At 44.6% G+C, this 12472-nt stretch overlaps 1 protein-coding gene across 1 annotated transcript; it reads left to right on the top strand.

Annotated features, from left to right (window-relative positions):
- Positions 1-9643: 9643 nt before the first annotated feature.
- LOC106568800 (transmembrane protein 125) lies at positions 9644-12085 on the top strand. The gene is made up of 2 exons (XM_014139464.2): positions 9644-9999; positions 10320-12085. The coding sequence occupies exon 2, from the start codon at positions 10373-10375 to the stop codon at positions 11063-11065; it is 693 nt and encodes a 230-aa protein (XP_013994939.1). The 5' UTR covers positions 9644-9999; positions 10320-10372; the 3' UTR covers positions 11066-12085.
- Positions 12086-12472: the final 387 nt, after the last annotated feature.

The raw sequence follows: 12472 nt of genomic DNA, 5'->3' as shown, positions 1-12472 counted from the left end.
TCAGAGCACAAGTCAGAATTGGGCCTAGCAACAGTAGATGGGCCAGGGTGTACATGCACATTTCCAGATATCATCAGCAGTAATATGATCAAGGCACGGCAGAGGACAGGGAGAGCTCTGCAGTGTTGATTTATGACATTTGAATGTGCATTAGATGGCAACAAGATCATATTGCACAACAGTTTCATCAGGTAACATGAATACAAAGCCGGCAAGAGGTGGTTAGAATAGGATGGGAGGCCAAAAGTCTGTGTAACCAAGTTAGAGTCCCCAGTGTGGGAACAAACATAGTCTGTCCCACGGTTGGGTAAACGAGAAAGTTCATAGTCAACAAAGCAGGCAGTAGTCATGAGGCAAATAGCAAAATGCACAAGAAAAAAAATTAAGTATATAACGACTTAGGGCTAGCCATTGTAAGTTCAGAGTCACTTGCCCCAACAGTGCTTGTGTGCTGGAGGCGAGTGAAAGCTCGGGAGAGAGGAGGGAGTGTGGTGAGGGTACCTGTACCAGACAGGTGGAGACAAGCCAGGGCCGACGGTTAACAGATCACCAGGTGGAATCCAAGCAACAGTGCAGCAGGCAACGGGAGTAGGTGTCACACTCACTTGGGAGAAGCTTTTATTTCTGGAGGCAGATTTATTGTCGAAAAGGCCAGTGGAAGGTCTCTGAACAGCGGGAGGGGGCTTCAAAGGCCTCTGGATTTGGGTGGGGCAGGCTGCCAGAGACTCCTGCCACTTGTTGGGCCCAAAGGCCTTGACACCTCTCACGTCACACCTCAGTGCTAATTGAAGTTGTATCTGGACTGTCCTAGCAAGCCTGGCAGCCTTAATTTAGCATTCAGTCAACATAAAGTAAAATATATCATTGTAATGTACTTTTTAATTTTTTTTATTCTTCTTCTTTGCTTTCAAAATTGCATCAGACCAAACACTACTCACTCAGTTCCAGGTTGGACGGTGTCCTCAGGTCTCTGCTGTTTGTTTGCCAGAGCACCCTCCACATATAGCTTGGAGAAAGAAATCCTTGGTACCAGTAATCCCTCCAGGTAATTTTGTCCAAAATGAGGTTGTAGGTTTGGAGTTTTGATCTGGAGCGAAGGGCATGCTGCTGAGGGTAGCATCCTGAATATGTCCCTGCCGAAAAGTTTTGTAAAAACATGTTGAAAAATGTGAGAGCTCACATGCAGCTGTCTCTCACTCTCTCACTCTCTCCCTTCTCTCTCTCTCTCTCTCTCTCTCTCTCTCTCTCAAACCCTCAAAAAGTGACACAGCTGCAATATTGAGAGCATCTTGTCTGTCTGCTTCATTGTTTGGAACGGCAACAGCACCACCCTCGATTGCATGGCGATACAGAGGGTGGTGTGGACAGCCCAGTACATCACTGGGGCCGAGCTCCCTGCCATCCAGGTCCTCTATATCAGACGGTGTGAAAGGAAGGCCCGGAAAGTCATTAAAGACTCCAACCACTGAAGCATAGACTGTTCTCACTGCTTCCACATGGCAAGTGGTCCCGGAACATCAATTCTGACACCAACAGGCTCCATAACAGCTTCTATCCCCAAGCTATAAGACTGCTAAATAGCTAACAAAATGGATACACGGATTATCTGAGTTGACCCTTGTATTTATTTCTCTCTGTACACTCACAGGACTCACTCACGCACACTGACACTCCAACACACATAACATGCACACGTGTATATTCACTACGCACACGCACACACACTCACATACAATCATAATTTACACTGCTGCTACTCTGTTTATCATATATCCTGAATACTAGTCACCCTTTACATGTCTACCTCTATCACTTTAGTATCTCTGCACATTGTATGGTATTGGAACTGATTCTGTATATAGCTTCTTACCTTTTCTTATGTTATTTTTTTGTGCCACATTGATATTGATGACTGCATTGTTGGGTTTAGAGCTGGCAATAATGGCATTTCACTGTACCTGTGCATATGATTTAAAAACTTGAAACTTGGATGTTTCATCCACAGAGTTCCAATTGTATTGTTTCATCTATGAGAAAATGTGCTGAATGTCAGCCCAGTTTCATCTGGCCTCGTCTTCTCCCTGCGCCTTACCACTGTAAGGAGGGGAAGCCCCTAGCATGAGTGACATGGTGCTTTGTGACATAGTGCTTTATACTAGCCTGATCCCAGATATTGCCATCTATGGTCATGGGAGTTAGCGAGAGAGCACTGATCTGGGACCAGGCTAGTACTTTGTACCAAGAGGGCAAACCGTTCTCAGATTGTTAGGGAGGTGGCAGAGGATGACGTGACCTACACCACTATTGCTACAGTGTATTCGGAAAGTGTTCTGACCCCTTGACTTTTTCCACAATTTGGAACGTTACAGCCTTATTCTAAAAATATATATATATACTGTATGTTTATACACATAATATGTTGCAGACCTGGCTTCAAATACTATTTGAAAGCATGTCAAATATTATATTGGGCTTGACTGAGCTTCCCTGTGTTTCAATGGAACCAATAGAAAAGTACCAAATTACAAATCCCGTCCACCTGGCAGCAAATGCTCAAAGTATTTGAAAAATGTCAAATAGTATTTGAACCCAGGTCTGATCTGTTGTGTTGTAGGTCCTGAAAACCAAGAAGGAGAAGCAGGAGTTGGCTCATCAGGAAGCTATTGTGGAGGTTGTGGAGAAACACTCCAAAGAACAGCAGGATTTTGGTAAGAGAAAGAAAAAAATCTAAGTAACCACACTTGAGTGCCATTTCCTAAGAGAAACTTGAGTCTAAAAAATACTCTCAAAGAACTTAAGGATTTAGCTAGGTGAAATAAATATATATTTTTAAAGCAACTTTCAGAAACGCCGTATGAGTCTTAAGATTGGGCTGTTAGTAATGTTGTATAATCACCTTAAGTGCGAACAAAGAATCCCTTAGGAATATAGTCCATGATTGTTATTATGAGTGCTCTTAGAAACACTAAAGAACAGCAGGATTTAGGTAAGAGAAAAAAACGCCTCATTAGTGCCCACTCCCTTAGAAATGGTTTGACCTTAACTGAATGTAAACTCATAATACTTTACAACAGAACTCATCCAACAGATTTCAAGTCAACTTTTGTATGCAATAACCCTACATCTATTTGGGACACAATACTGTAATGGTTTCATACTGTGCCCCATTTTTTTTTTTACTGCAACATTTGCACACATACAGGGACACCCTCCACGCACTGAGGGGTTGAGGTGGTTGGAGGAGATCAGAGTTGTGGGTTTGATTTCTGTGTGGGCCTCATCAGTATATGTGTACTCTGTACTTGGTTTAAGGTAAAAGTTAGATTAACATATATATATTATATATATATATGTTTCAGCTTGTTCATTCCCCAGAGTCGACCAGTAACCAGAAGCTGATGCTAGAGTACGAGAACTGCCAGGAGCTGCAGCTCAATTGCAGGCCATGGAGGAGAGCAAGGGCCGCACCCTGGAGGAGCTCAACCTCTTCTACAAGGCCAAGCTCCAGGAGAAGATGCTCATGCTGGGACAGGTGAGGGGGGAGGGTAGAGACTTGATCTTTTACCATATAAGGCTATCTTCTGTATACCAACCCACCTTGTCACAACCCAACTGGTTGGCTCAAATGCATTAAGAAGAAAATACATTTCACAAATTAACTTTTAAGTCATTTTGGCAAAACTGTCTTTTCCGCATTCATGTAATGATGGCACCGAAGCAGACACATTGAGCACACATTTGGAAAGTCAAAGCTTGTTGTACTAATTACATATGCCACCAACAAAGGTGACGGATACAATTTGGGATTTTAACTTTCCTGACTGGGACACTCATGCAAACCAGAAACCCTGAACATGTGAGTATATATATTATTAATGAGCTAGCAATGCTGTGTGTGTGCTCATCTGGAAAACGAGTGTGCGTGACTTTTGACAATTCAGTATGGGGTGCACGTCCAACTGACCACCAGCTGGCTAGAGATCGTGTGTGTGGTGTAACATTACTGATTCAAATAACCCATGGAATGTCAGAATACAACTATAGGGATTATATTAATTCTAGGTATAATAGATTTAAGCTAGTATAAACTGCTGATCGCTTCTTATGGGAGCATGTAGCCCAAATCTATTGCTTCATGCTAATGCTAGCTAGGTAGGTTTTGACGTTTTGGTAGGGGCGTGTCAGTTTTAGCTAGGTGGTTGTCTCTGGCTAGAAATTGTGTGTATGGTGTACTGATTCAAAGAAATCATCAGATGAAATTTCAGAGTATATTACTGTCATGACTTCCGCCGAAGTCGGTCCATCTCTTTGTTCGGGCGGCGAAGCTGGGTCCACGATTTGTGGGGCCATTTAAAGTCCTGAGGAGACTGAACGAGGTATGCAACAGTTTACAGCTTCCCCCAGATTATCGTATTAATCCCTCATTCCATGTGTCTCTCCTCAGGCCGGTGGTGGCTGGTCCACTCCAGGAAGCTGAGGTGCGGGAGGTTCCTCCGCCCCCTCTGGACATCGAGTGGGCCCCGGCGTATGCTGTTTGAGCCATCCTGGACTCAAAGCGTCGTGCGAGGGGCCTTCAGTACCTCGTGGAGTAGGAGGGGTACGGTCCGGAGGAGAGATACTCGGTGCCGGTGGAGGACGTCCTGGACCCTTCGTTGCTGCAGGATTTCCACCGTCTCCATCCGGATTGCCCTGCGCCTCGTCCTCCGGGTCGTCCCCTAGGCCGGTGTCGGCAAGGGGGGGATACTGTCACGACTTCCGCCGAAGTCGGTCCCTCTCCTTGTTCGGGCGGCGTTCGACGGGCGGCGTTCGACGGTCGACGTCACCGGCTTTCTAGCCATCGCCGATCCATTTTTCATTTTCCATTTGTTCTGTCTTTGTCTTACACACCTGGCTTCACTCAACTAATTACTTGTTTATTATTTGACCCTCTGTTCCCCATGTTGTGTTTGTGAGTGATTGTTTGTTGTAATTCGGTCCGTCTTTGTGGGCTCGTGATTTACTTTGAATATTTGTCTTTTTGAGTAAAGACTTTGATTACGCATATCTGCTGTCCTGCGCCTGACTCTCTACACCAGCTACACATAGGGCCGTTACAGATTCATTATATGGCTAATCGATTAAAGTTAGTATCAATTGCAGATCTCCTCTTATGAGAGCAGGTAGCATTGTTAGTCTATGCTCGCTAGCTAGTTAACTAGCTTGCTTGCTAGCTAGCTAATTAATTTTAATCTCAGATCTACTTAGCTAGCTAGTTCTTACCAGTGTCTGGATGTCGGTGTTTCAGAGCAAGTTCAACCATCATTTTCTCCTGGGAATGCTGTACCATGGTGTTGTATCCCTAGATTAGCAATGTATGTGTGTGTAGCTGTCAGTCAGTGTCATGCAGGTTCGATTGCATCACTTTCAGAATAAATTGATATGATACCAAGGTAAAACACAGTAACTGCAGCCAAGGGCAGGTTGAAACCAAGCTAAAAGGCAGTAAGTTACTGCCATTTACCTTGGTTTCACAGTAACTTTTTGCAGTTACTGCTAATATGACCCCCATTTTCTCCAAAACACAATACAATAGAGGCAGGATACTTGTCCACATGATTAAGCATGTATTTAATGTAGAAAAAACTCATTTTCGACAATGTGCAGTTACTGCTTTTTCGCTTGGGAGGGCAGTGCAGAAGGATATACACATATATGTTTTACAATGCATTATAGATACTGTAGTTCATGTCTTGTCTCATCGCTGCAACTCCCGTACGGATAGAGTAAGAATTAGTAGAATGGACACTGCCATTCAAGTCAACAACTACCACAGTAGCTATTAGTACAACATCATGTTTTTTATATAAAAGGGTTATAAGAAGAAGATAATCTATGACCTGAAGAAGCAACCAGGAGCTAGAGAAGTTCAAGTTTGTCCTGGAATACAAGATCAAAGAACTGAATAAACAGATTGAGCCCTGGGAGAACATCAAGGAGATAAAGAAGCAGATGAAGGAGGACCGGGATAGGGAGATCCAAATCAAATTTTATTGGTCACATACACATATTTAGCAGATGTTATTGCGGGTGTATCGAAATGCTTGTGTTCCTAGCTCTAGCAGTGCAGTAGTATCTAACAATTGAAAACAATACACAAAAATCTCAAAGTAAAAGAATGGAATAAAGAAATATATAAATATTAGGACAAGCAATGTCGAAGTGGCATTGACTAGAATACAGTATGTAAACATTACTAAAGTGACCAGTGTTCCATTATAAAGTGACCAGTGTTTCCAAATAAAGCCCCCCCCCCGGCCAAACCCTCATTTTAACCCGGACGACACTGGGCCAATTGTGCGCCACCCTATGGAACTCCATGTCATTTTTACATTTTACATTTTAGTAATTTAGCAGATGCTCTTATCCAGAGCGACTTACAGTAGTGAATGCATACATTTCATAAATTATTTTATTATTTTAATTTATTTATTTTTTATTTTAACCCAGGCGTTGCAAACACCATGCTCTACCAGCTGAGCCACAGGGAAGGACATGACCGGTTGTAACATAGCCTGGTATTGAACCCGGGTCTGAAGTGACGCTCAAGCACTCTGTTTATGCTCCCACCGCTATATTGACACATTTTCTGAAAAAATCTGTTTTGGATTGAAACGTTGTCAGTAAAGCGGTTAATTGGGAGCATAAACAGAGTGTGTGGGCCTTCCTGTTCTTTACTAGATCTCACCTGACCTCAGAGATATCGATGACACAGTCTTTCGGACCTACCAGGTCATTGCTGATAAGAAAGTCTTTGCCAACGTCAACAGTTTCATGGGTGTAGTGTTCCCCATCCTCCCTTCGAGGAAGCCTCACCTGCCTGTTATTTTTTTACTCCTTTTTCTCCCCAATTCCGTGGTATCCAATTGGTAGTTACAGTCTTGTCTCATCGCTGCAACTCCCGTACGGACTCGGGAGAGGCAAAGGTCGAGAGCCGTGTGGCCTTCGAAACACAACCCAACCAAGCTGCACTGCTTCTTGACACAAGCTTAACCCGGAAGCCAGCCACACCAATGTGTCGGAGGAAACACTGTATACCTGGCGACTATGTCAGCATGCACTGCACCCGGCCCGCCACAGGAGTCGCTAGTGCTCAATGGGACAAGGACATCCCTGCCGGGCAAACCCTCCCATAAACCAGACGACGCTGGGCCAATTGTGTGCCGCCCCATGGGTTTCCCGGTCGTGGCCATCTGCGATAGAGCCTGGACTCCAGAATCTCAAGTGGCACAGCTAGCACCGCGATGCAGTGCCTGAGACAACTGCGCCACTCGGGAGGCCCTCACCTGCCTTACCTACTTCAGAGGGGTTGGGTTAAATGCAGAAGACACATTTCGGTTGAATGGATTCAGTTGTGCAACTGACTAGGTATCGCCCTTCCTCGTACTACCTCAACAGTTTTGTTTTTCAATGAAACCAAGTACTGTCTAATAATAGTAAACTCGCTTTCAAACTTACAAGTACAATAGAAAGGCAGGTTTTAAATTAAGATGATGCATTGTTCTTAGGCCCAAATTGAACTTAAAAGATGTACAATGTTATCATACCATCCATGGTAAATACTACACATTATACAAAATAATCTGAATAAAGAAATACCTTACAAACACATTCTTGAATATCGTCAATAGGATACCTTCCCTGAAACCTGAATGCCTAGGCTACTTTACATATTCACAGATAGACAAGGCTTACCTTGCTTCAAAGTAGCCTAGCCAACATTTTACTGAGGGGATTGTTTTATATGAACATTGGTATGCAGGGTTCAGTAGGTCTGAAGGGTATACTACAAAGCAGGGTCAATGAGTTAGCCAGTTAACTTTGATAAACAACCTAAAATATCTACAGATTTTCAGGTTCATTAATAAAGCTACATTTCAATATGTTTTTGGGGTTCTTGAGTCAATTAGACCATTCCCATTTCAATATTTAGGCAAGTTAACTGGCTAATTAATTGATTCTGCTTTGTAATATAGCCCTCTGGTGTGGGACATGGAGAAAGCAACAACTGTCTTTCCCTGGGAGATTCTCAACTGGGAAAAAGTACGTCCTCTCCTCGACTCCTCCATAAACCAAAAAGCAGTTGCCATATGTAGGAGTGTCAATTTATTAATATGCGAACGAAAGAGTGTCCTCTCCTTGCTTGCCTCCTCCTGCTGAGGAAGTACAAGTGTATCCTTCCGACGGCTAGCGCGGAAGTATTTTAAAAGCCGCCACACACCCTTTGAGTCAACAGTTGTTTTCTCGAAAGAGAAAAGCATGCATACATTTAAAAACAATACGCTACTTATCTATTAAATGTCTCGCACAAAAATATATTTATTTTTACTACTTTACACATGTATTTTAGGATTCCACCCCTGTGACATGCTAGCAGAGAAGGTGAGTCTCGTTTCATACAACTACATTTGTTTCCAGGTTTCCTCCCCTGTCTTCGATTACCTTTTAACTTTTTCAAAAGGAGTTGAGGACGGAGGAGTGGGCGCGAGTTGGAGATCATAGACTTAGTTACACTTCTCATCTTTGTGTCTGTGACAGCATGGTCAGCACCATTGAGACTATCTCCATTTTAAAGTAGTCAATTTGTTCTTCTACTACTTCTATGAGTTGGTAAATAAACTGAAAGGGTGCATACTGCCACCAAGAGTGTTTTGTTTGAACATGTATAAAGCCAAGGTTGGTGATATACTGCCACCTGCAGTTATGGAATGTTTGCTCACAAGATAATTCAATGGATGATCTCTCCTGATGACCTGGGTGGAATTGTCTATCTAAGTCTATGGTGGAGGTGCAAAAAAACAAGTGGCGGGCCAGTCACACTATCAACCAATCAGAGCACACAAACAATTCAAACGGACTGACGGGAGAGCATACACCGTTCATAGTTACTCTAATAAGGCCACCTCCACCCAAAAGGGTATTCAAATGAAGTGTTCGCATTTTCCTTCAATAGCATAAATCACATAACCTATCTTTATCTTCATGTTTGGCTCTGGCATAAACTATATGTAGTATTATGCCTACACATCAGGAGCTGACGTTGGAGTTTGAACAGTATCAGATGGGAAGGGCCAGTTAGAGCCTTCATTGTGGCTAACACAAGAGGCAATCTTAGATCATGTGAATCAATGACGCCATGCTCGGAGTGACAGAGGGGGCATTATCTGGGGACACTGACATCAGAGCCACCTCCACAAACACACCAGCCATCTCCAGCTCAGTCGTTGTGTCCATCGGCTGCCCCATTGTCTGTCTGTCCGCGTGCCGTCTCACTGCGAAGCACTGGTCGATGTCACCATTGCCACACCATAACAATCCCACCCACCCCCCCTATTTCCACCATATATATTGTGATTTGTAATTGTGCTTTTTGACCACTTAATGACGTGGTAGTTTTCCTTTATGAGAAGAGTAGAGAGGTTGTCCTCTCTCATTGCCCGTGTGTGTGTGTGTGTGTGTGTGTGTGTGTGTGTGTGTGTGTGTGTGTGTGTGTGTGTGTGTGTGTGTGTGTGTGTGTGTGTGTGTGTGTGTGTGTGTGTGTGTGTGTGTGTGTGTGTGTGTGTGTGTGTGTGTGTGTGTGTGTGTGAGAGAGATAGGAGAACAGACCAGGGAGAGATTACACTAAGGAGGGAGGACCTGTTGACATATATCTCTCAAGTCAGCCATGAGGATCTCCTTCAGGACTGGAAACTACCTCAGATAATCTGACACCACTGCAAACAAGCATACAGTCAACGCTGGAGCACATGGACCATGACACAACCAGGATGACTCCACTCTGAGACTCACCAAGACACACAGCTTTGGAATTATGAACCACAACTGTCTCAACCAGCCTCCAGGAAGTTTTGTGGAGTGTGTATGTCTATCACGATGTGTTTTTGTTATGACGATCTAATTGGAGGACTGACAGATGGGATGACTAAAGAGAGGCTGGAGGAACAGGCTTGTTAGTCTGCACTGGTAAGTAATCTACATGTGACAATGTTACTATGACGCCAGCACCATCACGTGCACATTTCAGTTACAACTCCAATAACAATCTCTGGAGAACTACTGTAGTACACACTGCGTCCCTCGAGAACTTTGAGTTTTGCATTGCTAAATGCAATGGACAATGGATGTTGATGAGGCAACTAGCACAAAGGATAACAAGTAGAATGTGATAAGATTTGCATGACATCTTTAACCATTGATATAGTTCACAACATAGCTCAATGCTAGTTACACAAGCATAGAATTTGAATTTGACATTTAACCCAAACTGCTCTTAACCCCCTCAGGTACCTATTGTGAGCTGGCTGGATTAACCTCGAGGGGGGCTCCCCTAGTAGCCATGGCTGAGATGGAGGAGTTCTCCCCCATGTCCCCGCGGCGCACCCCACGCCGGACCCCCCGTGTGCTGCGCCTGGACCCGGCCCTGCTCCAGAGGCGCGTGTTGGAGGACCAGGTGGAACTGTGGTGGTTCCGCGAGCCGCGGCGCTCCCTGCTCTGCTACTGCATCTCAGTGAGCCTCGTCCTGGGCTTGGGGCTGGGCGGAGTAGGCCTCCTCTCCACCACCACCAGCCTGTCCGGGGAGTGGCGCCTAGGAGTGGGCACCATGCTCTGCCTCCTAGCTCTGGCTGTCCTCCTCAAACAGCTCCTAAGCTCCGCCGTCCAGGATATGAATTGCGTTCGTAGCCGGAGGCGGATAGAGTTAATGAAGAGCGGTGGGCGGGCGGACCCGGTGGTCATCCTTTTCACCGGGATGGCTTTGGCACTCTGCGGAGGGGTCCTACTCTACATGTCGCTGGCCAGCGGGCACCATGGGCCCGGGCAGCGCCACAGGGATATGTTCCTGTCCGGGGTGGTGCTACTGTGGGTAGGGGGCACCACCGGGTTGGCGGTGGCTGGGTACTTGCTGGTAGTGCACCTCCAGCAGAGGAGAGAGAGGAGGATGTTGCAGAGGCGGAGGAGGGGAGGGAGAGGGTTGCGGGATAGGGCAGTCAGGGTGTTTACAGTCTCCTCTAGCAGAACTAGCCTCATCTGAGAGAGCAGACCTGGGTCTTGTTCATTAGGCACCAAACGGCGTTGCCCTAATGAACACTACCCTTCATTCAAATAGTATTTGTAGTTCTTTCAAATACTTGAGCTGTGCTTGATTGAGCTTGCCTGGAGCAATGGGACCAGAGCCATATATACTGTATACATCCCAGGTCTGTTGAAGAGGAGAGGAAAACAAGTGAGGAGAGGAGAGCAGGAGGTGAAAAGAGGAGGGGAGAGGGAGGCAAGTTAGGAGAGGAGAGACGAGACGAGACTAGGGGACTTAATAGATGAAGGGACTTGAGGGGAGGGAAACATAGGAAAGGGGTATCACCACTCACTCTCCCGGGTCTGTAACAGAGTCCTGTGTTTGTTGCTGGCACTGTGACTGCGTCATCCTGTTGACTAATGCCCATTGCAGACCGTGCCCACTATGCCCACTATGCCATTCACCACTGCTGTGTTCTGGGAACCAGGCTGTGCAGGGTGACACCAGCCCCACGGACCCCCAGGACCCTCAGTCAGACTGGCCATTGTTTCTGTCAGTGGCAGAATGAGTGCTACACTGCCATCGTCACAAACAAGCCACTCGCATGGGGGAGACCCGACCAAGTCACATTGTTCTAGTTCCTCTGTGTTGTTTTGACTCACTTGTCCTATTTGATGTTATTGTAATGACCCAAATTTGGTAGTCTATTCAGTGCTTAATTTGTAAATCGGAAGATGCAGGAACAAACATTTAGCATGAAATCGGGTGACCTGGGGGGCTCAGAGGTACTGGAAAACATGACAAAATAGATGCACTTTTATAATAAAGCATAACGTGCATATCGTCGCATTCACCTAGTGGCATAGAGTAGAGGCACTTACAGAAGTTGCACACATGGGCAGTGGTGGAAAAAGTACCCAATTGTCATACTTGAGTAAAAGTAAAGATACCTTAATGGAAAATGACTCAATTAAAAGTGAAAGTCACCCAGTAAAATACTACTTGAGTAAAAGTCTAAAAGTATTTGGTTTTCAATATACTTAAGTATCAAAGGTATATTTAATTGCTCAAATATACTTAAAAATCAAAAATACATTTTTTTTTTAAATTCCTTATATTAAGCAAATCAGATGGCACCATTTTCTTGTTTTTTTTAAATTAACGGATAGCTAGGGGCACTCTCCAACACACAGACAAACTAAGCATTTGTGTTTAATGAGTCTGCCAGATAAGAGGCAGTAGGGATGACAAGGGATGTTCTCTTGATAAAGTGTGTAAATTGGACCTGCTAAGCATTCAAAATGTAGCTAGTACTTTTGGGTGTCAAGGAAAAAGTACATTATTTTCTTTCGAAATGTAGTGTGGTAAAAGTTGTCCAAAATGTAAATAGTAAGGTAAAGTACAGATATCCAAAAAAACTACTTA

The sequence above is a fragment of the Salmo salar genome, chromosome ssa14 (assembly GCF_905237065.1).
Source record: "Salmo salar chromosome ssa14, Ssal_v3.1, whole genome shotgun sequence".
Taxonomy (NCBI): Eukaryota; Metazoa; Chordata; class Actinopteri; order Salmoniformes; family Salmonidae; genus Salmo; species Salmo salar.
The sequence above is the reverse complement of the archived record's forward strand: the minus strand, read 5'-3'. Positions and strand labels throughout refer to the sequence as shown.

Excerpts from the sequence above, each read along its gene's own strand:
- LOC106568800 (XM_014139464.2), top strand. The coding sequence starts at position 10,373 with ATGGCTGAGATGGAGGAGTTCTCCCCCATGTCCCCGCGGCGCACCCCA.